This window comes from Pristiophorus japonicus, chromosome 13, assembly GCF_044704955.1.
Source record: "Pristiophorus japonicus isolate sPriJap1 chromosome 13, sPriJap1.hap1, whole genome shotgun sequence".
Taxonomy (NCBI): Eukaryota; Metazoa; Chordata; class Chondrichthyes; family Pristiophoridae; genus Pristiophorus; species Pristiophorus japonicus.
This window is the reverse complement of record NC_091989.1, coordinates 55,868,538-55,895,754: the sequence shown is the minus strand read 5'-3', so window position 1 is coordinate 55,895,754 and position 27,217 is coordinate 55,868,538. Positions and strand designations below refer to the sequence as shown.

Genomic DNA, 27,217 nt, shown 5'->3' with positions numbered 1-27,217 from the left:
TTGATCCCCCTAGTAGTAAGGACTACATCTAACTCCTTTTTGAATATATTTAGTGAATTGGCCTCAACAACTTTCTGTGGTAGAGAATTCCACAGGTTCACCACTCTCTGGGTGAAGAAGTTTCTCCTCATCTCGGTCCTAAATGGCTTACCCCTTATCCTCAGACTGTGACCCCTGGTTCTGGACTTCCCCAACATTGGGAACATTCTTCCTGCATCTAACCTGTCCAAACCCATCAGAATTTTAAACGTTTCTATGAGATCCCCTCTCATTCTTCTGAACTCCAGTGAATACAAGCCCAGTTGATCCAGTCTTTCTTGATATATCAGTCCCGCCATCCCGGGAATCAGTCTGGTGAATCTTCGCTGCACTCCCTCAATAGCAAGAATGTCCTTCCTCAAGTTAGGAGACCAAAACTGTACACAATACTCCAGGTGTGGCCTCACCAAGGCCCTGTACAACTGTAGCAACATCTCCCTGCCCCTGTACTCAAATCCCCTCGCTATGAAGGCCAACATGCCATTTGCTTTCTTAACCGCCTGCTGTACCTGCGTGCCAACCTTCAATGACTGATGTACCATGACACCCAGGTCTCGTTGCACCTCCCCTTTTCCTAATCTGTCACCATTCAGATAATAGTCTGTCTCCCTGTTTTTACCACCAAAGTGGATAACCTCACATTTATCCACATTATACTTCATCTGCCATGCATTTGCCCACTCACCTAACCTATCCAAGTCCCTCTGCAGCCTCATAGCATCCTCCTCGCAGCTCACACTGCCACCCAACTTAGTGTCATCCACAAATTTGGAGAAACTACATTTAATTCCCTCGTCCAAATCATTAATGTACAATGTAAACAGCTGGGGCCCCAGCACAGAACCTTGCGGTACCCCACTAGTCACTGCCTGCCATTCTGAAAAGTACCCATTTACTCCTACTCTTTGCTTCCTGTCTGACAACCAGTTCTCAATCCATGTCAGCACACTACCCCCCAATCCCATGCGCTTTAACTTTGCACATTAATCTCTTGTGTTGAGCTGTTGAGTTGGGAGTGGCTTAGCCAGTCAAGTGATGTTCACAAGACTCAATAAAACCCCAGCCAGTTGGGTTTGGGGGGTCCACGATGAGGCAGGTGGTTGTGAGCCTGGTGGATGAACTGGTAATGTGTAGTGTGATTGTTAAACCTTTTGCTAATAAACTAACTAATTCTTAATAGCAATGTATATTGCTATGAATTCTTAAGCAAAGAACCCATGAAGCAAATACATTACAGTTGGTGCATGTCCAAATATGGAATTATGGGGGTAACGGGATAAATGAGAAAATAAGTTAAAAAAATTAATGTCTGATCAGATTACAATTTGTTGATATATTTTTAATTTGAGTGTACCATCCAGGGTCAGATTTGGACATCTGAGGTTTTGTGACATCAAACAAACACTTATCTGAAGTGCGCCGACTTTGCGCGCTGGAAATGGCGCCGGAAAAAAGGGGCCCCATCCTGGCCGCTCTTCCGAGTCCCCAGAGTCCCAGCGTGGTGTGCATTCTGAAGTGGGGGACGGAGCAACAGGCCAGCGCCGAAAACAGTGCCGGCACCTGCGCGCATGCGCAGTGAAGTCTGCGCGCATAATCCTGCCCTCCCAGCGTGTCCTGTGGGCTGTGAGTAGAACCCGATGCTCGCAGCCCTTATCCCTGGTCGAAAGGATGCCCCGATCTCACCACATCCTATCCCCGGCCAAGTGGCCTCCCGCACCGGCCGGCCGAGTTCCTGGCCGAGGTACGACTTCAGTTTTATTTTTTATTTATTGGTTGTGCTTGAGAGTTTTGATTTGGGGGGTGGGGGGTGGGGGGGGAGGAGGAGAGTTTTGGGTGGAGAGAAAAAAAGTGTTTTGGGAGGGGGAGGAGGAGAGCTTTGGGGGGGGGGGGACAGAAAGAGTGTTTTGGGGGGGGGAGAAAGAGTGATGGGGGGGGGGAGGGGAGAGAAAGTGTTTTGTATATCAGCATCTCTCTCTCTCTCTCTCTGGTTACCGCGACACCCCCACCCTGTGACATTGCGGCCAGCAGCTCGTATTTCTCCGGTCGCTCTGGACATCCGGTGCGCATCTTCCCTCCGCTATCCCAGGCCGAATGGCCTCACGCACAGGCCGGCCCGCTGCCTTCCCAGGCCGACTTAAGGTAGGATTTACTTCATTTTTATTTGTATTTTAATCGTTTGAGCTTTTCCTTGCAATGTTTGGTGCTTGGTTGTTGAGGTCCTCTCCAGTTCCCTTCCCTCCACTATCCCTGCCCTAATGTCTGCCGAATGTGCGCTGCTTTTTCTTCACTGCCCGCAAGGTTTTTCAGGGCTGGCCACATACGCTGACCTAAGTGGATTTGGAGTAAGTTTTTGCTGGCCAAAGTGGCATAAATGGCCAAAACTGCCGTAAGTGTCTGGGAATGCCCCCTTGTGAAAAAAAAACTGACCTAAAAAATAAAGGTACTGAACTGACTTACTCTGGAGCAAGTTTTTTGGGGAAAATGGCATTTTTTAATTTACACTAGAAAAAACAACTTACTCCAAAAAAATTGATGCAAGTCATGGCCAAAGTTGGGCCCCAAATTTTTGTTCTTCAGTGGCCCACTTACATCCATATGGAGACTGGCATTCCTCGTCTCACTAGGCACACCAGCCTCTAATACTACAGTGGGTCCCTTACTCGGCATTCTGGAAAGTCCCAGGAGTGGCAGAGCACCAAATGGGTTCCCACTGTTTTCCTATGGATTCCACCGTTCTCTTGCCAGAGTTACAGTGGGTGATGGGTGGAACCCCACGGAGTTTCAGGGCCTTTACGTCTGCCAAGAAAACCCTCCTGCAATAGCCAGCAAACTGCTTCATAATGACTTCCCCACACCCACTTCCCCCCAAAAAAGGAAGAAACTTCCCAAAAAATGAATCAGATTTCTCAGCAACTCCCAATAGTCACTCATTCACTGACATTTCATCCTCCAGTCCCCACCGGTCTCTCTATCCTTAACTGAACATGCACTGGGCAGTAGTCAACCAGCACATACCCAAATTGTTTTTTTCCCCTGAAATGCAGAACAGCAGACTTTAGATACAGAGCATTTTCTCCGAGGTTCAGCACAATGAGAATAAAATACCACAAATGCCAGCTTTACAATTTGCAAGATTTGAAACAGATATCATGCTAAGCTTTCCCAGACCCTTAAATCTAGCCTTCATGTATTCATTAAAATGCCAGTTCTGCCTGGTCAATTAACAATTTGTATATTTTTTTCTTTTTTTATTGTAGTGTTTCACTCCAATGCTCATTTAGGTTGTGGCATTTTCAACTCTGCCTTATTGCCATGGAAACAATTCTGTCGTACAATACAGTTTAAATCAAGACAATGCAGCATTATAATATATACAGGATATGCTGTTTTACCTGTAACATGCAGAGAAATAAATCCCAATATCAGTGTAATTCAAATCAAGTGGTACAATAGCACATTGCTTCAAAGGACTTGATTCAATTACAGGAGCTTGCAATTCATCAATGTCCACCATGACATATACTGCGAGGGAAAATAAAGCTATCCATAACTCTGTCTGATTCTATATTACATAAAGACAGACTGAAGTGTGTTTAAAGGACTTAATGCATGTTGAGGTTCAGACAACATTGATAAACCAAATTTCATTCTACTGATTTATGGTATCATCTGAATTCATCAAATATATTACTGGTTTGTAACACACTACAGTTTGCATGCAATCCTCCAGTGACTCAAGTGAGTCAAAAACAACAGGTCTATTAATGTCACCAGAGCATCTTTCTCTCAGTCTTGATCAGTGCTATAATTATACATATAACCATTTACTTTTTTAAACATCTGCTGAATCTGAATGATAGAACCTTCATTAAACAAGGATCTGGTCCAGGTGCAACGTCTCAAATCCGGCTGTCCGAAAATCAGAATTGTCCGAAAACCGGACATTTTTGAGAAAATCCCATTTGATATTCAGTAGTCCAGAATCCAGAATTATTATCCAAAAACCGGCGGACCGGACTAGATAGCGGCTTAGCCGCTATGTTTTCAATGGCGTGCGATCGGTCTGAGCCTTGCCAAATGAACCTTGACCTAGCTCCGGAGAAATCTCGACAGATCGGAAAAGCTGGTTTTCGGCGCATGCGCATCCCGCCCCGGGGCACCGGCTTTTGCGCGGCCCCTCCGGGTGCGTCCAGCCCATAGATTTTCTTGTCCGAAATCCGGAAAAATCCAAAAACTGACACAGGCTCTGTCCCAAGGTTGCTGGATTTGAGACGTTGTATCTGTAGTGGCAAAAAATCCTCACTTGGCATGAGCACAGGATCACTAAAATTGGGCATGTAGTGATTTTGCAGAAAAGGAAATAGGGAGGCACAGGAAGCTGGGCTGTAGACCAGCGCTAGTCTCTTTTGAATGAGCAAATCAAATTTAACCAGCCTCATATCAGAGTTGTAGTTCTTCTCGCCAGCTGCACCATGAACCTGTAGGTTGCCCATATAAATGGGTACACAAGTACTTGTCTGCCCTGGCTTGCAAAAGTGTGTTTCTTAAAGAATGAAAAAAGAAAGACTTGGATTTATATAGCGCCTTTCATGACCACCGGACATCTCAAAGCGCTTTACAGCCAATGAAGTACTTTTTAGACTGCAGTCACTGTTGTAATGTGGGAATCGTGGCAGCCATTTTGCACACAAGCAAGCTCCCACAAACAGCAATGTGATAATGACCAAATAATCTATTTTTTTTGTTATGTTGATTGAGGGATAAATATTGGCCAGGACACTGGGGATAACTCAAACACAAAAGCAAAATACTGCGGATGCTGGAGTCTGGAATTAAAAACAGAAAATGCTGGAAATTTCAGCGGGTCTGGCAGCATCTGTGGAGAGAAAGCAGAGTTAACGTTTCGGGTCAATGACCCTTCATCAGAACTGGAGAGTGTTCGGACTGCTCTTCTTCGAAATACTGCCATGGGACCTTTTACATCCATTTGAGAGCAGACTCAGTTTAATGTCTCATCCGCAAGATGGCACCTCCGACAGCACAGCACTCCCTCAGCACTGCACTAAGTGTCAGCCTAGATTGTTTTGTGCCAAAGTCCCAGGAGTGGGACTTGAACCTACAACCTCTGATCCAGAGGTGAGAGTGCTACCCACTGAGCCACAGCTGACAGCTGATCATCAGGTTTGAAAATGGGTTGGAGTTATTTTCAATGGCCCAGAAATTCCAGCCTCCCGGGTCCATACGGAGTGTGTATGGACCCGGGACGGCATCGGAAAAGCTGGTTTTCAGTGCACAATGCGCATGCGCTGAAAACCGACTTTTCCGATCTGACAAGCTGGAGCTTGACAGATCCTCCGCATCTCGGGAGCGAGGACATTTGCAAGGGCAAGATTGCGGTCGTTACCCATATCTTGCTCAGCAAATGTCCTCAAAACTCTTGCGCCTGATAAAAGCAGGTGCATAGCCTACTTTTACAGGCGTAAGAGTTTTAAAATACACAAAAACATTATAAAATAACATTTAAAAGACACATTTGATTGTTTAAAACCCCTCCCCTCTATGGTAAGTTTATTTTAAACCATAATTTTAAAAACTTTAAAAATAAATCTGAAAAATATTTTTTTAACTAATTTAAATTAATAAAAATATGTGGATATTTTTTCAATTTTTTTTATTAGAGTTTTGTGTGTGGGTGGGGGGGGGGTGGTTCTCATTCATAATAATGGGAACTCCAACTTACGAAGTTCCCGTTATTATGAATAGATTATACTTTACCTGGATTGGCTGCCCAGAGCCATGTAACTGAAGCTCCAGCCCTGTGCACGTCCTGACGTGCATGTGCTGCGATGTGCAGTCAGTGGAGGCCTCAGGACCAGGAACTCGCATGGGCACAGCACAAACAGGTAGATGCGCATCTTTTTAAACTTTTTTACCCAATCGTCCGCGGGAAGCAGCCAACCGGGATTTCTGGGCCATTGTTATTTTCTCACTTGTCTTTGCTGCATTCTGCTTACTGGTCATTTCTGCTGCTCCAGAGGACAATGTTTTTTTATGGGAGAACTTATTTCCCAATTGTTTTTATTGTATTCCGAACACAGCTGAGGCTGCACACAGGGAGCTTAAAGTAACAGTGACCTCAGTCTTTATTAAGACACTCCAGAGTGCAGGAACAGGCCTTAGGGGCCGGCTTATATACAGTGCTTCCAAGGGATGCTGGGATCCCTTGGGACTTCAGGGGATGCGCTCCCTGGTGGCGGAACATGGGAGTGCATGCTTTACAGATACACAATATCACCCCTACCAAAGTCAAAGTGAAACCTATTTACAAGGTGAGGCGGTCGGGAGCCTTTCTTTCCCTGATAGACCGCCTCGGTACAAATGTCTGTTCTGGTGTGTTGGCTGTGCCCTCACTGGGCTGGCATGTTGCTGGCCCTGCAGGGCTGCTAGGTGAGTCTGGCCTTGCTGGGCTGTTGGGCGTGATGGGTTCGGTTTCCTGGTCCGGGATGGTGTCATTGATCCTTTGGGTGTGTGTTGTGGGCTCGAAAAAGGTGGTGTCTGCTGTGGGTTGTTCAGGACAGTCTGTGAACCGCAGCCTCGTTTGGTCCAGGTGCTTTCTGTAAATTTGTCCATTGTCTAGTTTGACTACAAACACCCTATTCCCTTCTTTAGCAATCACCGTGCCCGCGATCCACTTGGGACCATGTCTATAGTTTAGCACATACACAGGGTCATTCAGATCAATTTCCCGTGACACAGTGGCGCGACCATTGTTTACATTTTGTTGCTGCCACCTGCTCTCTACCTGATTATGTAGGTTGGGGTGAACCAGCGAGAGTCTGGTTTTAAGTGTCCTTTTCAAGAGTAGCTCAGCCGGGGGCACCCCTGTGAGCGAGTGGGGTCTCGTGCGGTAGCTGAGCAGTACTTGGGACAGACTCATTTAAGGCTCTGTTTGATGATTTGTACTGCCCGCTCTGCCTGCCCATTGGAGGCTGGTTTAAACGGTGCCGAGGTGACATGTTTGATCCCATTGCGGGTCATGAATTCTTTAAATTCGCCACTGGTGAAACATGACCCGTTGTCACTGACCAGTATGTCAGGCAGGCCGTGGGTGGCAAACATGGCCCTCAGGCTTTCAGTGGTGGCGGTGGCGGTGCTTCCCGACATTATTTCACCTTCAATCCATTTTGAAAAAGCATCCACCACCACCAGGAATATTTTACCGAGAAACGGGCCCGCATAGTCGACATGGATCCTCGAAAATGGTCTGGAGGGCCAGAACCACAAACTTAGTGGTGCCTCTCTGGGCACGTTGCTCAACTGAGCACATACACTGCATTGCCGTACACAGGACTCTAAGTCAGAGTCGATACCGGGCCACCACACGTGAGATCTGGCTATCGCTTTCATCATTACTATATCCGGGTGTGTCCTGTGGAGATCCGAGATGAACGTCTCCCTGCCCTTTTTTGGTAGCACTACGCAGTTACCCCACAACAGGCAGTCTGCCTGAATGGACAGCTCGTCCTTTCGCCGCTGGAACGGCTTGATTGGCTCTTGCATTTCAACGGGGATGCTGGCCCAGCTCCCATTCAGTACACAGTTTTTTACTAGGGATAGCAGAGGATCTTGGCTGGTCCAAGTCTTAATCTGGCCGGCTGTGACAGGTGATTTATCATTTTCAAACGCTTCCATGACCATCAACAAGTCTGCGGGCTGTGCCACCATCAACAAGTTTGCAGCTGCGCCATTTCCACCCCCGTGGTAGGCAATGGTAACCGATTGAGAGCATCCGCACAGTTCTCGGTGCCTGGCCTATGGCGGATGGTATAGTTATACGCTAATAGCGCGAGTGCCCACCTTTGTATGCGGGCTGAGGCATTAGTATTTATCCCCTTGTTTTCAGTGAACAGGGATGTGAGGGACTTGTGATCGGTTTCCAGCTCCAATTTGATGCCAAACAGGTACTGATGCATTTTCTTTACCCCGAACACACATGCTAATGCCTCTTTCTCAATCATGCTGTAGGCCCTCTTGGCCTTAGACAAGCTCCTGGAAACATAGGCGACAGGTTGCAACTTCCCCACAACGTTAGCTTGTTGTAATACACACCTGACTCCATACGACGACGCGTCACATGCTAGCACAAGTCTTTTACACGGGTTATACAATACAAGCAGCTTGTTGGAGCATAAAATGTTTCTGGCTTTCTCAAAAGCAATTATTGTTTTTTTCTCCATACCCAGTTCTCACCTTTGCACAATAACACATATAGGGGCTCTAAAAGGATGCTTAACCCTGGTAGGAAGTTACCAAAATAGTTGAGGAGTCCCAGGAACGACCGCACCTCCGTGATGTTCTGTGGCCTGGGTGCGTTCCTGATAGCCTCTGTCTTGGCATTGTGGGCCGAATGCCGTCCGCCGTGATCTTTCTCCCTAAAAACTCCACTTCTGTTGCCATGAAGACACATTTCGACCTCTTCAGCCGCAGCCCTACGCGATCCAGTCACTGGAGGACCTGCTCCAGGTTTTGTAGGTGCTCGGCGGTGTCCCGACCCGTGACCAATATATCGTCCTGAAAGACCACCGTGTGTGGTACCGACTTGAGTAGGCTCCATGTTTCTCTGGAAGATCGCTGCAGCCGACCGAATTCCAAACGGGCATCTGTTGTAGATGAACAGTCCCTTGTGCGTGTTGATGCAGGTGAGGCCCTTCGAAGACTCCTCCAGCTCCTGCGTCATGTAGGCCAAAGTCAGGTCGAGCTTGGTGAACGTCTTGCCTCCTGCCAGCGTCGTAAATAGGTCGTCTGCCTTAGGTAGCGGGTATTGGTCCTGTAGCGAGAAACGATTAATAGTTTCTTTATAATCGCTGCAAATCCTGACCGTTCCATCACTTTTGAGTACTGGAACAATCGGGCTGGCCCACTCACTGAATTCCACTGGGGAGATGATGCCCTCGCGTTGCAGCCTGTCCAGCTCGATTTCCACTCTCTCCCTCATCATATGAGGTACCGCTCGCGCCTTGTGGTGAATGGGTCATGCCTCTGGGACCAAGTGGATCTGCACCTTCGCCCCGGAAAAGTTTCCAATGCCTGGCTCAAAAAGGGAAGGAAATTTATTAAGAACCTGCGTACATCGACATGTGATAGCGCTCAGATGTCATCCCAGTTACAGCAGATTTTGCCCAGCCAGCTCCTTCCAAGCAGTGTGGGGCCATCGCCCGAGACAATCCAGAGTGGCAGTTCGTGCACCGTGCCCTCGTAGGTGACCTTGACCATGGCGCAGCCCAGGACAGTGATAAGCTCTTTGGTGTACGTTCTCAGTTTCGTGTGGATGCGGCTCAGGGCTGGTCTGAGTGCCTTGTTGCACCGCAGTCTCTCAAACATCTTTTTACTCATGATGGATTGGCTAGCGCCAGTGTCCAGTTCCATGACTACGGGTAAGCCATTAAATTTTACGTTTAGCATTATAGGTGGACATTTCGTCGAAAATGTGTGCACCCCGTGTACTTCAGCATCTGCCTCCTCTCTCTCTGAGGCTCAAAATTGCTTTGATCTACCATGGACCGATCTTCCTCTGCCATGTTGTGGTTAGCAGGTTTTGCAGAGCTTGCAGCTCATTTGCAAGCTCATTGGAGGTGCCCCATTGTTCCACAGCTCTTGCAAACATACCCTTTGAAGCGGCATGAATAGGCTGAATGGAAGCCTCCACAACGCCAACAAGGTGTGAATTGCCTTGAATTCATCCTTTGTTGGGGACTCTGAGTCAGCTGGGTCACCCGAGGCCTGCTGGCAGTTGCAGACTCATGGGTTCTGTTCTATACATTTCTGCTCGCAAACACAGTTCCAGTTAATTTATGAACATTGCTAGCACTTGTGTGCTGAGAGATTTGTTTGGTGTTGTCACTGGTGGACATAAATGCCTGTGCTATTGCAGTGGCCTTACTGAGGGTCGGTGCCTCTACAGTAAAAAGTTTTCATAGGATGGTCTCGTAGCCAATGCCCAGTACAAAAAAGTCTCTGAGCATTTGCTCCAGGTAGCCATCAAACTCACATTGTCCTGCAAGTCGCCTTAGCTCGGCTACGTAGCTTGCTACTTCCTGACCTTTAGATCGCTGGCACATGTAGAACCGATACCTCGTCATCAGCACGCTCTCCCTTGGGTTAAGATGTTCCCGAACCAGTGTACACAGCTCCTCATACAACTTATCTGTGGGTTTCACCGGAGCCAGGGGATTCTTCATGAGGCTGTAGGTCGGTGCCCCGCAAACTGTGAGGAGGACCATTCTCCTTTTTGCAATGCTTCCTTCTCCGTCCAGCTCGTTGGTTACAAAGTACTGGTCTAGCTGTTCGACATAGGCTTCCCAGTCCTCACCCTCCGAGAACTTCTCCAGGATGCCCACAGTTTGCTGCATCTTTGCGTTGGATTCGTATTCTCGTCGGCAGTTATTGTATTCCTAACACAGATGAGGCTGCACACAGGGAGGTTAAAGTAACAGTGACCTCAGTCTTTAGTAAGACACTCCAGAGTGCAGGAACAGGCCTTAGGGGCCGGCTTATATACAGTGCTCCCAAGAGATGCTGACATCCCTTGGGACTTCAGGGGATGAGCTCCCTGGTGGCGGAACATGGGAGTGCATACTTTACAGATACACAACAGTTTTCCTACAGTACTCCTGCAATCTAACTTACAGAAAATAAAATGCTCAGGTTGGCAATTTCTTTAGAGGTTACAAAAGCTCTCCACAATTTAGATGAGAAAAGAGAGTTTATGGTCTAATAAAGGCAGATGTATCTATACCTGAAGTATATGTATCTATATCTGAAGTGTTGGGTCTGCACCCATCCTTCACCCAAGACCTGCATTTACAGACCCAAGCAATTCTACCTGGGCACTCAAAGATCTTTGCCACTTCCACTTTAGAAGGCAGGCTGTCACAGAGCTATGCCATTCCTACTTTTGGACAACCTTTACTATAGGAACAGCTCTTCCCATAGCTGTTAATGTCACTACTGCATAATGCTTTTATGCTGTTGGATCCTTCCAAGCAACACAGGGCCATCTGTCAAATCAGCCGAGTCTTAAAGCGCGGCATAGTAATGTACCCATCAAAATTTTCAAAATCATTTGTTTCTCAAGCTGTACTGTTGTGTCTGTCTGCTACTGCAAACTCGGAGGCTCACGCACAATGCTCTGTGTAAACGTCGCACTGGCTGTGACTTCCAAGGGAAGCGTTTCCTCATCCCATTAAGTAGTCACCAATTAATGACTCTGCAAGCCTGTATCGACTGTTTTTTCAGACTTAATTAGTGGCGGTCGCTAAATGAGGCGGTCAGACCGAATTTAGAGAGCGGGACGCTAGCGTGGTCATTGCACCCGACTGACGTCAGGATTGGACGGATGGTCAGCAGCCAGGCGCTAGCGTTTCACGTCCCAATTAGCCCTCAACTGAATTTTCCGGCGGGACGTTAAAAGCTGCATGCCCGGTTGCTAAGCTATTACACATGCTTTAACGCCCCTTCAGGCTGCTAACTGAGGCGCTAGATGACCGAATTTCCACCCCAATGTAAAGTAACATTTATACATTTAAAACCTATTGGGGTAGAGTTTCTGCTTGGTTGTGCTGGGTTTTTTCGTACAATTCGCCCGAAATTTTCCAAACCTGCACGAAAGATCCCGGAGTTTTAAGCGCAAATTATGTTCAACGCAAATCAAGTTTCCGTGATCTTTTGCGTTAGTTTCAAAACATTGTGCTAGATGCTGACCCAGCCCAAAAACCTGCCCACACCCCCAGGATGAATTAATCATCATTGCACTCGTTTGCAGGCCTTCAAGAAAGTTCTAAAAATTAAAGTGCGCCTTTTGGGCGCAAGGGCACCAATAGGCACAGTTTAAAAGCTTTTAAATATTTTTTTAATTTACTGAGAAACTGACTATTATATCCCAATATAACTAGCAAATGGTTCTGTATATTTTTTCAAAAGTTATTTTCAGTTATTTAAAATCAGGTTACTCACAAGTAGTGGATTGGTACTGTGATTAAAAATGCTTATTCTTCGTGATAAACCTACTTTTAACTGTATTAATCAAACTGCACCAAGTTACCGCTCTTAAATACATCAAGGAATTTTTTTTTAAAGCATCATTTTTATTTTAAATTAAGTTTTAAAACCACTGCCCGATTGCACTGGGTCATGGCAGATTTTGCATTTGACGATATGCAAATAAGTTTGAAAGGAAAGGCGGTCGGCGGGGGAACACTTCTCAAAGCGAGCGCAATTTGCAACTGGGTACTTTTCCGCCCAAAGCGGAAACGTATTATTTTTATTTGAAATCACCAGGGCATGAATCACACAATCGCCCAAATCTTAATCTATTCCTAATCCTCCTATCTCAGTGTGAGAAACGATGGACATTTCATTATTTCTGCAGCAGAACTGTGACGTGTCTTTTATACAGCCTGGAAAAACCAGTGATGCTCATAATGATTATCCCACATAACTCGAACTGACATGTTCCTGAAGCATTCACATCATTTATTTTTATTATTTTGCTATCTACAGCAATAATTCAATGTATTTTGAGATTTTTTTTTAAAGTTTACTTTTAGGTTTCGTAGGGGAGCAGTGTCTGAGGAGCTATGCACATTAATACTTCAGTGTAATGCTCATCATCTTCAAATGTCAGAAAGCTCAGATAGCATTTCATTAGCAGTGGGAACTCCCACCAGGCTCTTTCCTTGAGCTATTTCACACATGTTCCAAATCTTCAACGCAACACTGATCTCACTTGGCGACACTTCTCGTCAAAAGAGGGCAATTTAGAAGCATCTCAACAGGTGTCATTATTGTAAAGGTTGGCCAACTGAAGGTTTTTTTTAGCAAAAGCCCAGATTGTAACTTCTGTGCAGGCAGGGAGATGGAACTCCTGGGTTACACCTGCATGTTCCACGTCAGTCTGCTGCCAGAAACCGGCAGTCAGCGCTAGCTGGCCGCCGGTCAGGAGTGGGATTTCGGGCAGCAGGAGGCCGCTGCCGGGGACCCAACCTAATGATCCCCAACAGTTAGGTAAGTGGTCAAGATGGTGATCGGGCGGGCAGCCTGGTAGGGGAGGGACAGGGAAGCCAAGGGCAGAGGAGGCCCAAGGTTTTCTTTGTGGGGCCCGGAGGAGCACTCCTGCTCCTCTTGGCCCACATGGTAACAAAATCTTTTTATTAAATAACTTACCGTTCTTAGCCCGTTCTGGCGCCACATCCACTTGTCGCCAAGTTGGCCTGGTGGGGAAGTCACGATGACTTGGGCCTTGGGTTAAAATTACATTCAGGCCCTGATGACAGGGACCCCACTGCCTTCCGGTGGGTGTCCAGCTTGCCCGCTAGAAACAGCAGGTTAAAATTACATCCCACGGGAAGACAATGGGATCCCTTGGGACTCCGGGGAAAGAGCCCTCTGGTGGCTGTACAGAGTAAATACAAGTCCACATATATAACAGTTAGCATATTAGCAATGGAAGTTCAAATGTTCTTCTTCAAAGCAATTCCAATCTCTGATACAACAAATTAGCTGGAGAGTTCCCCCAATGTACTTACTTGCTCTCAAAGGCTACAGCCTTGCAAAGCAGGCTTTCTGCCCGAAAGTCCTCCAGCCAGTCAACCAGGCTGCATGTAAGTGGAAACCCCACTTAAAGAAGCCTTGCAGTTATATTCTGCGGGAATTTTGGGAAACCTGTTCTTCTGGGTTTCCGGACCTCACAACAGCCCTCTCGCAAAGAACTCGCCTTCAGGCTAAAATCCAGGCCACAATGTAAGTGGTGCTGGCACAAATCTGGGAAGTGGGGACTGGAAATTCATGTCAGAAAGCCTACGGCCTATTTCTCATCTCATTTCAAAGATCAAACTTCTGATCAGAAGAAGTGTCTAACAGTGCTCACACATGAAATGTGCAAAAGCCTCAAAATTATTTAATATCCTGCTACTTTATTCTAATTCATTTTTCTAATAGTGATCAATGAATGTGCTATTAGTGATTTTTACCCTGGTGAATCTCCTTGGTGATAGCATGGTTTGTGCATCTTAGAATCCACAGAGGTTACTGACCGCTGTGTACCAATGGGAGTACTCCAGTGAGTGGCTGGTTCTGCCCAATTTCCAGGACATCTTCTGTAATTTCAAGTGGTGGGATGCTGGGGCGGCTGGCTGTGGCTTTGTCTCATGAGACAGCAGCCTCTTCCAGACATGCCCCTCCTGCCAGGTACTCCCTCTACACATGCCCTAATGTGCGCACAGATCTCTGGACAGCTACGAGCTGTAGCATGCACCATGCCAAACTGCAGTTCTGTTGAGCAATCATGCATGACTGCCTAGGTGGGGTTAGTGGATTCCTTTGCAGTCACTAAACTCAGTTCTCTCACATGCCTAACCATTGTGAAACCATAAACTAATTGCCGATCTATAGTCTATAGTTTATCCTTCAATCACCATCACCAATACAGAATAACTGGTCATTTATCTTATTGCTGTTTTTGGGACCTTGCAGTGGTGCAAACTGGATGCTGTATTTAACTAGATAACAAACATGACTACACTTCAAAAAATAATTAATTGGCTGTGAAGTGCTTTAGGATGTTTTGAGGACATAAAATACACTATAAAATTGCAAATAATTTCCTACTTCATCTATATGCTTTAGAAATACTCTAACCTCAACTCAACAGATGTGGATCTGATGTACCTCGATTTTCTGATTTGTGCTCTCGGTGGATGAGGAGCAAACATCTATAATGTGTACAGTAAGCTTGGCAAGTCGTATAATGCCAATTGCCAAATGAACTAATATCTAATAAAACCACTTGGAGAGCAGAAAGAATATACCTCAAAATAACTGAAAGAAAAATTAAAATTTTCGAGCAGTATTGTTAGAAATATTACTCATTGATATATACTATATCTATATATGTACAGGTATTTTTGCACCCTGATATCCATGGCAAGGTACTTGCATCCTATACATTGCATGTTGTTTGTAAACCTAAGGAGCACATTCGACACTTGTACATAAAATGGAGTTAATATTCTGTGATAAGCCACCATCACTTTAAAAGGATTAAACAAAATGCACTCAATCATTATTTAAAAAGCTACATGTGAAAAAAAAGAAGCAATATTTTCAAAAAAGAATTGGAGAAAGACAGTCATAAATCTTATTAGCTGCCACTACTGATTTTTCACAATACTGCCACTTCTCCTACTGGGACAAGTTCATGTAAAATTAATTACATTACATTAACGTGATTACATTGTATACAGGGGTGGCAATTGCCTTGCGGGGGCCCTGTGCAAAAGATTGGTCTGGGAGCCTTTACATTTTAGCAGACAATGATACCAAATACAACCTACTTAACCTGCTGTCAAATCAGTACACGTACAATCATGAAAAGGCACGGTTGCAATAGGTAATATAAAAGAAAGGTATAAAGCAGCTAGAGCCACATTAAGAATTCTTGTGGGCCTGGACACCAAGAACATTCGGACTCTTTATCCCCTCTCCCCGCACCCACCTTCTGCAGAAATCCCACCCCCGTCCTGATTCATCAAAACTATTAAAAAGTCTGCATTCCTACACATAAAACATAAGAAAAATCAGGGATGAAATAAAGGCATTATTTGAACACTGATGTACATTACTTGTAAAGTCAGCCAAGTACTAGCCCAGAAGTAGCTCAATATTATGTTACCTAAAAATAAACATATGCCCAAAACTTATCACACTTATCTTGCAGATGCCATTTTCAGAAATGGCTCAGCCTATAGAGATAGCTCGTTAAATAACAGCAAAAAGCAGAGCTGCTAAAGCAACAACTGCAATAGATTGCAGATTACTGAAAACCCTGAAGTGATTGCCTAGGCAACATGACTGACAGGCAGCCAAAAATCTGTGAAATATCACCATATCGTCCAAGTAACTGATTACAAGGCAGACAAATCTTTCTAATGATAAAATACCCAGTTCATTTTTTTTAATCTTTTGATTTTTTATCTTTTGTGTATTTTTTATATTTCTCCTCTTCAAATAGTTCTGTAGCCAATGATGTATAACTCAGTCGATTTCTGTCTCATACAATAAACAGTCAGTTTAAGACATTTTTTTTTTTACAGACATTTCTATTAAATGGCTAATTTTACAGATTAAGTTCAGTGCTTTTATCTTTGTTGCAATTTATTATGCAATTATTAGGTTATTAATATTTCTTAACTGTATGTACTGATCTGTGTGAGGAAAGAAAGTATGACTGAAAGTAGTGTAAAAGAAGTTCACATAATTCGAGTCAAAAACAGTTGAAGAAATTGAACACTTTGATTGGCAGGTTGAGTGATAATAGGTAGCAGTAAAAATCAGGTACCTGAGTAAATCGGAAGAAGTAAATAAATGCGTCTTGGTTAGTTAGCCATTTATTAAAGAATAAAACAGATTTAAATTATGACAGACAGATGTGAATTAGGACAGTCAGATTTAAGATGTGGGGAATATTTGAAAGACTTTTAATGGTAGACAGATTTTTTTTATCTTATTTGATTTTTAAAGGACCTAATCCAAACAATTCTGATTCTCACAAGATCACCTGGGGTAATCAAGGCAATGTGTTACCATGCCGATCACTGTACCTTGCCTATTCGTGGAGGTTGGAGTGCAGCCACAGGTAACGGAAATCTACTCAACCATCTGCCCCTGAATGTCAGGCCTGTATGGATGGCTGAGAAGGCCAATTTTTCAAATGCACACTCCCGGGGCGAAGCCTCACCTGCCAGGACCACGTATTGGGAAATCACGGGGGTTTCTGTCCACAATTGATGGAAAATCAGACATGTGACATCCCGATATATGTTCTTGGAGGGTGAGAAAATTAATGGACATAGAAAGGACAGGCCTGGCAACAACAAGGTTTCTGTACTGCCTGGTAGAACTAGAAGGAATAGGCATTTCAGTACTGCATTGTTTCTCAGCTTTCTATGAGAGAAAATTCCCCAACTACACAGTAAAGTAAAAAAACTCCATTCCAAAGAAAGGAGAATGGAGATTGGTTAGATACATAACATCTTGTTACATGCAATAAATCACAGACAAAATACCACACATACAAGAACAAAAAAAGGATAAAAATATAAAACTGAAAACAAAACAGAAAATGCTGGAAATACATATCAAGTCCATCCGAAAAGAGAAAAGACAGGTTAATATTTCAGGTAGAGATCTTCAGATAGAGAAATGGTACAAAAAAGGTTCAAACTTTCAAAGTCCGGGACAGGCCCAATGGGCCAAATACCTCCCTCTGTGCTGTATCGTTCTATGATTCTATGAAAACGCTGACTCATTTTCCACCTGATCTTGCGTCAGGACAGTTTTTCTGGATTGGACTGTATTTTGTTGTAAAAAACGTATTCAAGGACTGAGTATTGGAGAACATTAGCACACTGTATTTTCACCTCTGGGACCTTGCTTCAAATCTAGCATTGGCAAATAGGATGAATTCTCTCACTGCAAATTGTTAATGAAACAAGTTCGGGCTGTTTCAAATCTGTTCTCACTGGAGATGAACCAACTGTAAAAGAAACCTATTTATAATTCTTCTCTAATTAGACAAGAGTCAAAGGTCACACAGAAGTCCATATGGGAAATGGAATGTCATACTATGAGAAGGAGGACTGTCTCTTTAGGCACATGACTGAGTCAATAAGGAGCTTTCAACTATACCAGGTCACAAACTTTCAATCCTCATTGGATACAGGATAATGCCGGAGGATTGGAGGGTTGCTAATGTTATATCACTATTCAAGAAAGGAGAGAGATTTAAACCAGGAAACTACAGGCCAGTCAGCCTACCATCAGCAGTGGGGAAGTTATTGGAAACCATTAATAAACTTTCATTTGGAAAGGCATGGGTTGATCAAGGAGAGCCAGCATGGATTTGTTAAAGGTAAATCATGTCTGGTGAAATTGATTACATTTTTTGATAAGGTAACAGAGAAGGTTGATCAAGGTCAGAGTCAGGGGAAATCATAACGGGGAACAAAGAAATGGCGGACCAATTGAACAAGTACTTTGGTTCGGTATTCACTAAGGAGGACACAAACAACCTTCCGGATATAAAAGGAGTCGGAGGGTCTAGTAAGGAGGAGAAACTGAGGGAAATCCTTATTAGTCGGGAAATTGTGTTGGGGAAATTGATGGGATTGAAGGCCGATAAATCCCCAGGGCCTGATGGACTGCATCCCAGAGTACTTAAGGAGGTGGCCTTGGAAACAGCGGATGCATTGACAGTCATTTTCCAACATTCCATTGACTCTGGATCAGTTCCTATGGAGTGGAGGGTAGCCAATGTAACCCCACTTTTTAAAAAAGGAGGGAGAGAGATAACAGGGAATTATAGACCGGTCAGCCTGACATCGGTAGTGGGTAAAATGATGGAATCAATTATTAAGGATGTCATAGCAGTGCATTTGGAAAGAGGTAACATGATAGGTCCAAGTCAGCATGGATTTGTGAAAGGGAAATCATGCTCGACAAATCTTCTAGAATTTTTTGAGGATGTTTCCAGTAGAGTGGACAAGGGAGAACCAGTTGATGTGGTATATTTGGACTTTCAGAAGGCTTTCGACAAGGTCCCACACAAGAGATTAATGTACAAAGTTAAAGCACATGGGATTGGGGGTAGGGTGCTGACATGGATTGAGAACTGGATGTCAAACAGGAAGCAAAGAGTAGGAGTAAATGGGGACTTTTCAGAATGGCAGGCAGTGACTAGTGGGGTACCGCAAGGTTCTGTGCTGGGGCCCCAGCTGTTTACACTGTACATTAATGATTTAGATGAGGGGATTAAATGTAGTATCTCCAAATTTGCGGATGACACTAAGTTGGGTGGCAGTGTGAGCTGCGAGGAGGATGCTATGAGGCTGCAGAGCGACTTGGATAGGTTAGGTGAGTGGGCAAATGCATGGCAGATGAAGTATAATGTGAATAAATGTGAGGTTATCCACTTTGGTGGTAAAAACAGGGAGACAGACTATTATCTGAATGGTGACAGATTAGGAAAAGGGGAGGTGCAAAGAGACCTGGGTGTCATGGTACATCAGTCATTGAAGGTTGGCATGCAGGTACAGCAGGTGGTTAAGAAAGCAAATGGCATGTTGGCCTTCATAGCGAGGGGATTTGAGTACAGGGGCAGGGAGGTGTTGCTACAGTTGTACAGGGCCTTGGTGAGGCCACACCTGGAGTATTGTGTACAGTTTTGGTCTCCTAACCTGAGGAAGGACATTCTTGCTATTGAGGGAGTGCAGCGAAGGTTCACCAGACTGATTCCCGGGATGGCGGGACTGACCTATCAAGAAAGACTGGATCAACTGGGCTTATATTCACTGGAGTTCAGAAGAATGAGAGGGGACCTCATAGAAACGTTTAAAATTCTGACTAGTTTAGACAGGTTAGATGCAGGAAGAATGTTCCCAATGTTGGGGAAGTCCAGAACCAGGGGACACAGTCTAAGGATAAGGGGTAAGCCATTTAGGACCGAGATGAGGAGGAACTTCTTCACCCAGAGAGTGGTGAACCTGTGGAATTCTCTACCACAGAAAGTTGTTGAGGCCAATTCACTAAATATATTCAAAAAGGAGTTATATGAAGTCCTTACTACTAGGGGGATCAAGGGGTATGGCGAGAAAGCAGAAATGGAGTACTGAAGTTGCATGTTCAGCCATGAACTCATTGAATGGCAGTGCAGGCTAGAAGGGCCGAATGGCCTACTCCTGCACCTATTTTCTATGTTTCTATGAGGTAGTGCAGTACACGTAGTATATGTGGACTTTTGAAAGGCATTCGATAAAGTGGCACACGGCAGGCTTATTAAGAAGATGGATTAAGGGGAAATTGGTAGTATGGATACAGAATTGGCTCAGTAACAGGAAGCAAAGTGTGGTCGTTTTGGGTTCTTATTCTTTGCATTTCATAGGGAAATTGTATAGGAACAGCATTATAAAGTTTGCAGATGATACAAAATTTGGCGAAGTAGTAGATCATGATGAGGATAGTTATAGGCTTCAGGATGACATAGACAGGATTGTGAAATGAGCAGAAGCATGGGAGATGGAGTTCAATGTGGAGAAGTGTGAAGTGATGCACTTTGGGAGGACTAATATGGAAAGACAGTATACTATAAATGCATGATTTTGAAATGTTTAGATGAACAGAGAGACCTTGGTGTCCGTATACACAAATCCTTAAAGGTGACAGGTCAAGTTGATAAGGTGGTTTAAAAAGCATGAGAGTTACTTGGGTTTATAAATAGAGGAATAGAATATAAAAGCAGAGATCATGCTAAATTTATAAAGCACTGGTTAGGCCTCAGCTGGAGTATTATGGACAATTCTGGGCACTATACCAGGAAAGATGTAAAGGCCTTAGAAAGGGTACAGAGGAGGTTTACCAGGATGTTACCAGGAATGAGGAACTTCTGTTATGAGGAGAGTTTGGAAAAGAGAAGGTTAAGAGGTGACCTAATAGAGGTTTTCAAGATGTTAATGTATATAGAGAAACAATATTACCTTTGGTAAGTGGGTCAATAACTAGAGGTCATAGACTCAAAATATGGGGACCGGAGCCAAAATTGGGAGAGCTGTCCCACAGACTCATCAAGCAACAGCCTGACTTAGTCATATTCAAAGAACCATACCTTTCAGCCAACGTCCCAGAATCCTCCATCACCATCCCTGGGTATGTCCTGTCCCACTGGCAGGACAGACCCACCCGAGGTAGCTGCACAGTCGGGAGGGAGTGGCTCTGGGAGTCCTCAACATTGACTCCAGACCCATGATGCCTAAAGGCATCAAGTCAAACATGGATAAGAAAACCTCCTGCCAATTACCAACTACTGCCTTCCCTCAGCTGATGAATCAGTACTCCTCCATGTTGAACACCACTTGGAAGTAGCACTGCAGCAGCAAGGGCACAGAATGTACTCTGGGTGGGGGACTTCAATGTCCATCACCAAGAGCAGTTCGGTAGTACTGACTGAGCTGGCTGAGTCATAAAAGACACAGCTGCCAGACTGGGCCTGCGGGAGGTAGTGAGGGAACCAACACAAGGGAACAACCTACTCGAGCTCGTCCTCACCAATCTAGTTGTCGCAGATGCATCTGCCCAAGATAGTATTAGTAGGAGTTACTACCACAGCCCTTGTGGAGATGAATCCCATCTTCACACTGAGGACACCCTCCATCGTGTTGTACGGCACCACCACCGTGCTAAGTGGAATAGATTCAAAACAGATCTAGCAGCTCACAACTGGGCATCCATGAGGCGCTGTGGGCCGTCAGCAGCAGCAGAATTGTATTCCACGCAATGTGTAACCTCATGGCTTTGCATATCCTTCACTCTACCATTACCATCAAGCCAGGGGACCAACCCTGGTTCAATGAGGAGTGCAGGAGAGCATGCCCGGAGCAGAACCAGGCGTACCTAAAAATGAGGTACTAACCTGGGGATGCATGCATGCATGCTAAACAGCACAATGCTGTAGACAGAGCTAAGCGATCCCACAACCAGCGGATCAGGTAAAAGCTCTGCAGTCCTGCCACATCCAGTCATGAATGGTGGTGGACAATTAAAGATAAAAGGGGAGAAGGATGCTTAATGAATATCCCCATCCTCAATGATGGTGAAGCCCAGCTCGCGAGTGCAAAAGACAAGGCTGAAGCATTTGCAACCATCTTAAGCCAGAAGTGCCGAGTGGATGATCCATTTCGGCCTCCTCCTGAGGTCCCCACCATCAACCCACCACTGCAGCTGGGGGATTTAAATTCAGTTAATTTTTAAATAAATCTGGACCAGTAATGGTGACCATGAAACTACTGGATTGTCAGAAAAACCCATCTGGTTCACTAATGTCCTTAAGGAAAGGAAACCTGCTGTGCATACCCAGTCCAGCCTATATGTGACTTCAGACCCACTACCTTCTCAAGAGCAATTTGGGATGGGCAATAAATGCTGGCCTTGCCTGCAATGCCCACATCCTGTAAACGAATACATTTTTTTAAAAAAAGGAGTCAATCTTCAGCCAATTTGATTCACTCCACATGATATCAAGAAGCGGCTGAGCGCACTATAAACAGCAAAGGCTATCAGCCCCGACAACATCCCGGCTGTCATGCTGTAGACTTGTGCTCCGGAACTGGCCGCTCCTCTAGCCAAGCTGTTCTAGAACAGCTACAACACTGGCATCTACCTGACAAAGTGGAAATTTGCCCAAGTATGTCCTGTCCACAAAAAGTAGGACAAATCCAATCCAGCCCATTACTGCCCCATCAGTCTACGCTCAATCATCAGCAAAGTGATGTAAGGGATCGTGGACAGTGCTATCAAGCGGCACTTACTCACCAATAACCTGCTCACTGGTGCTCAGTTTTGGTTCTGCCAGGACCACTCGGCTCCAGACCACATTATAGTCTTGGTCCAAAAATGGAATTCCAGAGGTGAGGCGAGAATGACTGCCCTTGACATCAAGGCAGCATTTGACCGAGTGTGGCATCAAGGAGCCCTAGTAAATTTGAAGTCAATGGGAACCAGGGGAAAAACTCTTCATCTAGCACAAAGGAAGATGGTTGTGGTTGTTGGAGGCCAATCATCCCAGGCCCAGGACATCAGTGCAGGAGTTCCTCAGGGCAGTGTCCTAGGCCCAACTATCTCTAGCTGCTTCATCAATGATTTTCCACCTGATAAGTGGCAAGTAACTTTCGTGCCACACAAGTGCCAGGCAATGACTAGCTCCAACAAGAGAAAATCTGACCACCTCCCCTTGACATTCAAGGGCATTACCATCGTCGAATCCCCCACCATCAACATTCTGGGTGTCACCATTGACCAGAAACCTAACTGGACCAGCCACATAAATATAATGGCTACAAGAGCAGTTCAGAAGCGTGGTATTTTTCAGTGAGGGACTCACCTCCTGACTCCCCAAAGGCTTTCCAGCATCTACAAGGCACAAGTCAGGAGTGTGATGGAATACTCTCCACTTGCCTGAATGAATGCAGCTCCAACAACACTCAAGAAGCTCGACACCATCCAGGACAAAGCAGCCCGCTTGATTGGCACCCAATTCACAACCTTAAACATTCACTCTCTCCATCCCCGGCGTACAGTGGCTGCAGTGTGCACCATCAAAAGATGCACTGCAGTAACTCACCAAGGCTTCTTCAGCAGCACCACCCAAACCCATGACCTCTAGCATGTAGAAGGACAAGGGCAACAAGCACATAGGAACACCACCACCTCCAAGTTAACCTCTGAGTCACACACAATGCTGACTTGTTAATATATCACTGTTCCTTCATCGTCGCTGAGTCGATATCTTGGAACTCCCTCCCGAACAGCACTGTGGGTGTACCTTCGCCACACGGACTGCCGCGGTTCAAGAATGAGGTCCACCACCACCTTAAGGGTGAGCAATAAGTGCTGGCCTTGTCAGTGATGCCCACAATCCTGTGAATGAATAAAACAATATTCCTTCTGCTTGGTGGCTCTGCAACTGTTGGCAACACGTCTGATGCTGTGGTGGCTGCTTTGGTCAGTTGATTTTCTGGCTCCGTATTAGTAATTTGTGTGGCACGAGTGTAGAACTAGGCTGAGAGACAGCTACCTCACCTATGCTTACTCAGGATGGCACCACCGCAGCAATCAGCAGCTGAGGTTTGGCTGGAGTCGGCATTCTGGCCGGTCCCTTTCTGATCCTCTGCTGACACATCTTTTTCTCCCCTTCTTGCTTATTTTCCATGGGTTTCACTTAATGCTTGCTGCTCTAATAAACTCAGAATCCACCAGAATGAATATTCCTGTGCTAGTGCTTGCTGCAGGTGGCGTGATGTATTGTGGCCCAGCAGCTTGGTATTCCTTGTGGAAAACCTGTGGAGAGAAAACAGGAACAAGCAAGATGCAACTGGACAAGGGTTGCCGTGCTATGGTGCCTGCTAAGTTTCAGATTTACAGAGTATCTGGGTATGTGCAAACTGGAAGGTGTAGTCGTGCCTGTCTATGGACTGTCTTGTGAGCATGTGAGAAAGGCTGAAGTATGCCCAAATTGTCACGTGTCTAAAGTCAAGATGCAGTTGTTTGAAGCCATTCCGTACCATTGTACTTCAAGCAGACACATTTTTGTACACTTACCTTGACAAACTTTCTTAATGTGTTGAAGTTTTTGTACATCTACACCAAGGCCTCATGATACCTGAAACCATGTGCACCACTGCCACCTCTTCCCACACAGCCCAGAGAGCAGACCCTGAGGGGGAATACCCCTTAGAGTCAAAGATGGCAATAAATTTGCTGAGCTGCGCGGCCGGGTTCCAGAGGTCTCACGCAGGGTGCTCACAGGCTTTTCAATGTAAATAACCACGCATGCGCAAAAAATTGAATGGGCCACACAGTTAAAGGGACCGCACTCCAAAATAAAATACAGGAACCATTGCTCCAGAGGTCTCTCTGTAAAGGGGACAAGTCCTCCCATGGCTTTAAATCGGCCCTCAGACATCTGTAGCAAACAAATTCAAAATCCTGCAGTACATTTTTCAAACTGCAATAAAGCGTGAGTGTCCCTTTAAGGAACAGCAAAATTCTTCAAATCTGCCAGATATCCCACCCCTATGGCCTTCACACTTCCATTACATGGCTCAAACCACGCTGGGTGTGAGGAATGATTGTTAAAGAGAGTGATCCTCAGACAATCTTGCAAGATCTGTACTATGTGCCCACAATGCGAATTCTGTGCTTGTTCATCATGTGACGTAGGTTGTTGCAAATAACTCTTGGATTATAGTTCCACAGGAGCAAGGCAAAAACTACAAGTCCTATGAAGTACCTGTCTTCCGCACAAGATTTGTGAACAAGGGATGCAGTTGTAGGAAGGAACTTTTTCCACTTGGTCCTCAAGTAATCTGAGGTGCTGTAGTGCTCTTTAGACATTGTAAATCTATAGGAGCAGAATGAAAATTAGAATTCACTTGATGTACCTTTGACACACACAGAATTTGACAAGAGGAGTTGCAACTCCCAAGCACAAGGCCAGATGGTATATCCAGTTCTGGAAGTGAAGCATAAACAAGAGGGCTGTGTGGCAGGGGCGGGCGGGGGGAGGGGAGGGGAGGCCACATCACAGGCATTTCTTGCATTGAATGTTTCAATTTATGGATAGGTTTGTTACCTTTTCCAAAATTGCTCAACTTCTTATATATTTATTATGTTATGCACATTACTTTTAACTCTATAAATTGACTCAAGGAAGAAGAATGGTGGCCGTGAGAAATCAGGAGCAGTTATTTGAGTGATTTGATTGGTTTGTTTTGCAGTTGTTACTGGCTGCTGATTAGCAGTTATGGAAAAATTCCAGCATGTAGATTGATTGGGTTACTGTGGTTCAATGGTTCATGATTGATAGTTTTGTCTACCTTTCAATTGATTTGTGATTGGTAGCTTTTCCAACCTATGTTTCAGTCAGTGATTATTTAAACCACTCAAATTAAATGTGACAGATAATTTAGTTGTGTAATGGACAATTTATACCTGTATTACAGTGAAAAATGATGTATATATTTTTGTGTACTACAGGGGCACGCTAGATATGACTTAATTACCAAGATGTTCTAGGTTTACCTTATCTGTACCATTTAATATTTTATTTAACTTGATGTCTTCATTAACTACTTTTTTTCTTATCTATAGAGCATAAACTTCCCAGATCTTTCCTCATAGCTCCCCTTTAAATTTGGAATTAAGTTTGTTCCTTTACTCTGCATCCTTTCCAATGCAGGTATATGTGTCTTGTAGCCTGATGACTAGAGTTGAACACAGAACTGCAAATCTGGACTGACCAGTGCATTGTAAAAACTTAGCATAACTTCTGCAGATCTGCACTAGACTGTTGTACCTATACATCCCAACACTCTATTTTATGTTTTAATTACTTTGCTGCATTGTCTAGTCGTTGAGGGATGATGTTCCTGGGATACTTTAGGCACTAAAGAGCCTCGGAGGTAGCCAAGAGGGGGTCTTAAGCGCAAACGCCGGTTTAGCCTGCATTTAGTGCAAGATGCCTTCTTGGTAAAGGAGTTGAAGCGAGCGTGAGAACGGCCGCACAAAGATTGTTTCGGGGCTGATTAACACTTAAATTGCCTGCTAGCGCTCATTAACAAGGCTGCACGGCATTTTGGTGCCTAGCACTTGACCTAACATCGTCTCCTAACAACTGATTGGGAGTAAATTAGTAATTGCAGAGGACTTCAACTGCTACTTAAAGGCATATCACCTTTTATTGTTCACTTTCTGCTGGAGGTTTGAAAAGGACTTTTAAAACACATCAGGAGACTTCTCTGGAACACTTTGTCAAATCTTCACCAACACTCTATCAACATTTATTCTGGAAATTCTCTGAGGACTTCACTTAAAAAGAGTAAGTGCTGTGCTACTCCACCGTATTGGACACCTTATAGGAGTCACCAGGAGAAAGGGAGTGCTTGGTCACGGGCATCTTTCTGGAGGTCCCCCTTAGTCTGGACGATGAATGGGAGAAGGAGATGAGACCAGACAGAGCAGCACCAGCTGCTGCAGGAGAGAGGGGATAGGAGGGTGAGGTGGCGTCCTTCCCCTTGCGGGTATAGGACATCCCTCTTTCTCTGGACCTCCTCCACCAGGACCTCCAGTGCTGTGATGGAGAACCTGTGCGCCCTCTCACTCAATCCCTGCGCCATCCTGAAACGTGCCGCTGTGTGTCAGCTAGCGCACTCCACATCTTCAGTGGAAGTGGGTGAGTGGCGCCCACATATACTGCTCCATGAAAATTGCATCTAATCAGCGCTTGCACACTAAACCTGCAGATGTCTCTGTTTTAGCACCTCCAGGCAAGTACAAATTATGGTAATCAGCAATTAAGACCAAAACATTGTGTGCTAAAACCAGACTTTCAAGCAAGCGTGTCCCACTCTCCTGATCTTTGGGCACCCTGTGCGGAGGGGAGCGGGTAGGTCCGAAGGCCTCCTCGTAGGACTGCTCCTGGGCACGGCCAAGGGTGCCATCAGCCGGTCCAGGCAGCGGGCGGTCGAGGGGGTCGTTCAACCTGACTGCCTGCCTCTCTTCCGCTCTTACATCCGGT

General features: G+C 45.1%; 1 protein-coding gene across 5 annotated transcripts in view; it reads right to left on the bottom strand.

Annotated features, from left to right (window-relative positions):
* Positions 1-27,217, bottom strand: part of LOC139278583 (copine-8) — a 435,806-nt gene that overhangs the window by 236,337 nt on the left and 172,252 nt on the right. For 4 of the 5 annotated variants that reach the window (XM_070897510.1, XM_070897512.1, XM_070897514.1 and 1 more), the window contains one exon: positions 24,932-25,042. The exons of the other annotated variant lie outside the window; for it this stretch is intronic. In XM_070897510.1, coding sequence (XP_070753611.1) covers positions 24,932-25,042 — 111 coding nt within the window. The remainder of the gene's footprint in view (positions 1-24,931; positions 25,043-27,217) is intronic. 5 annotated transcript variants of the gene reach the window in all.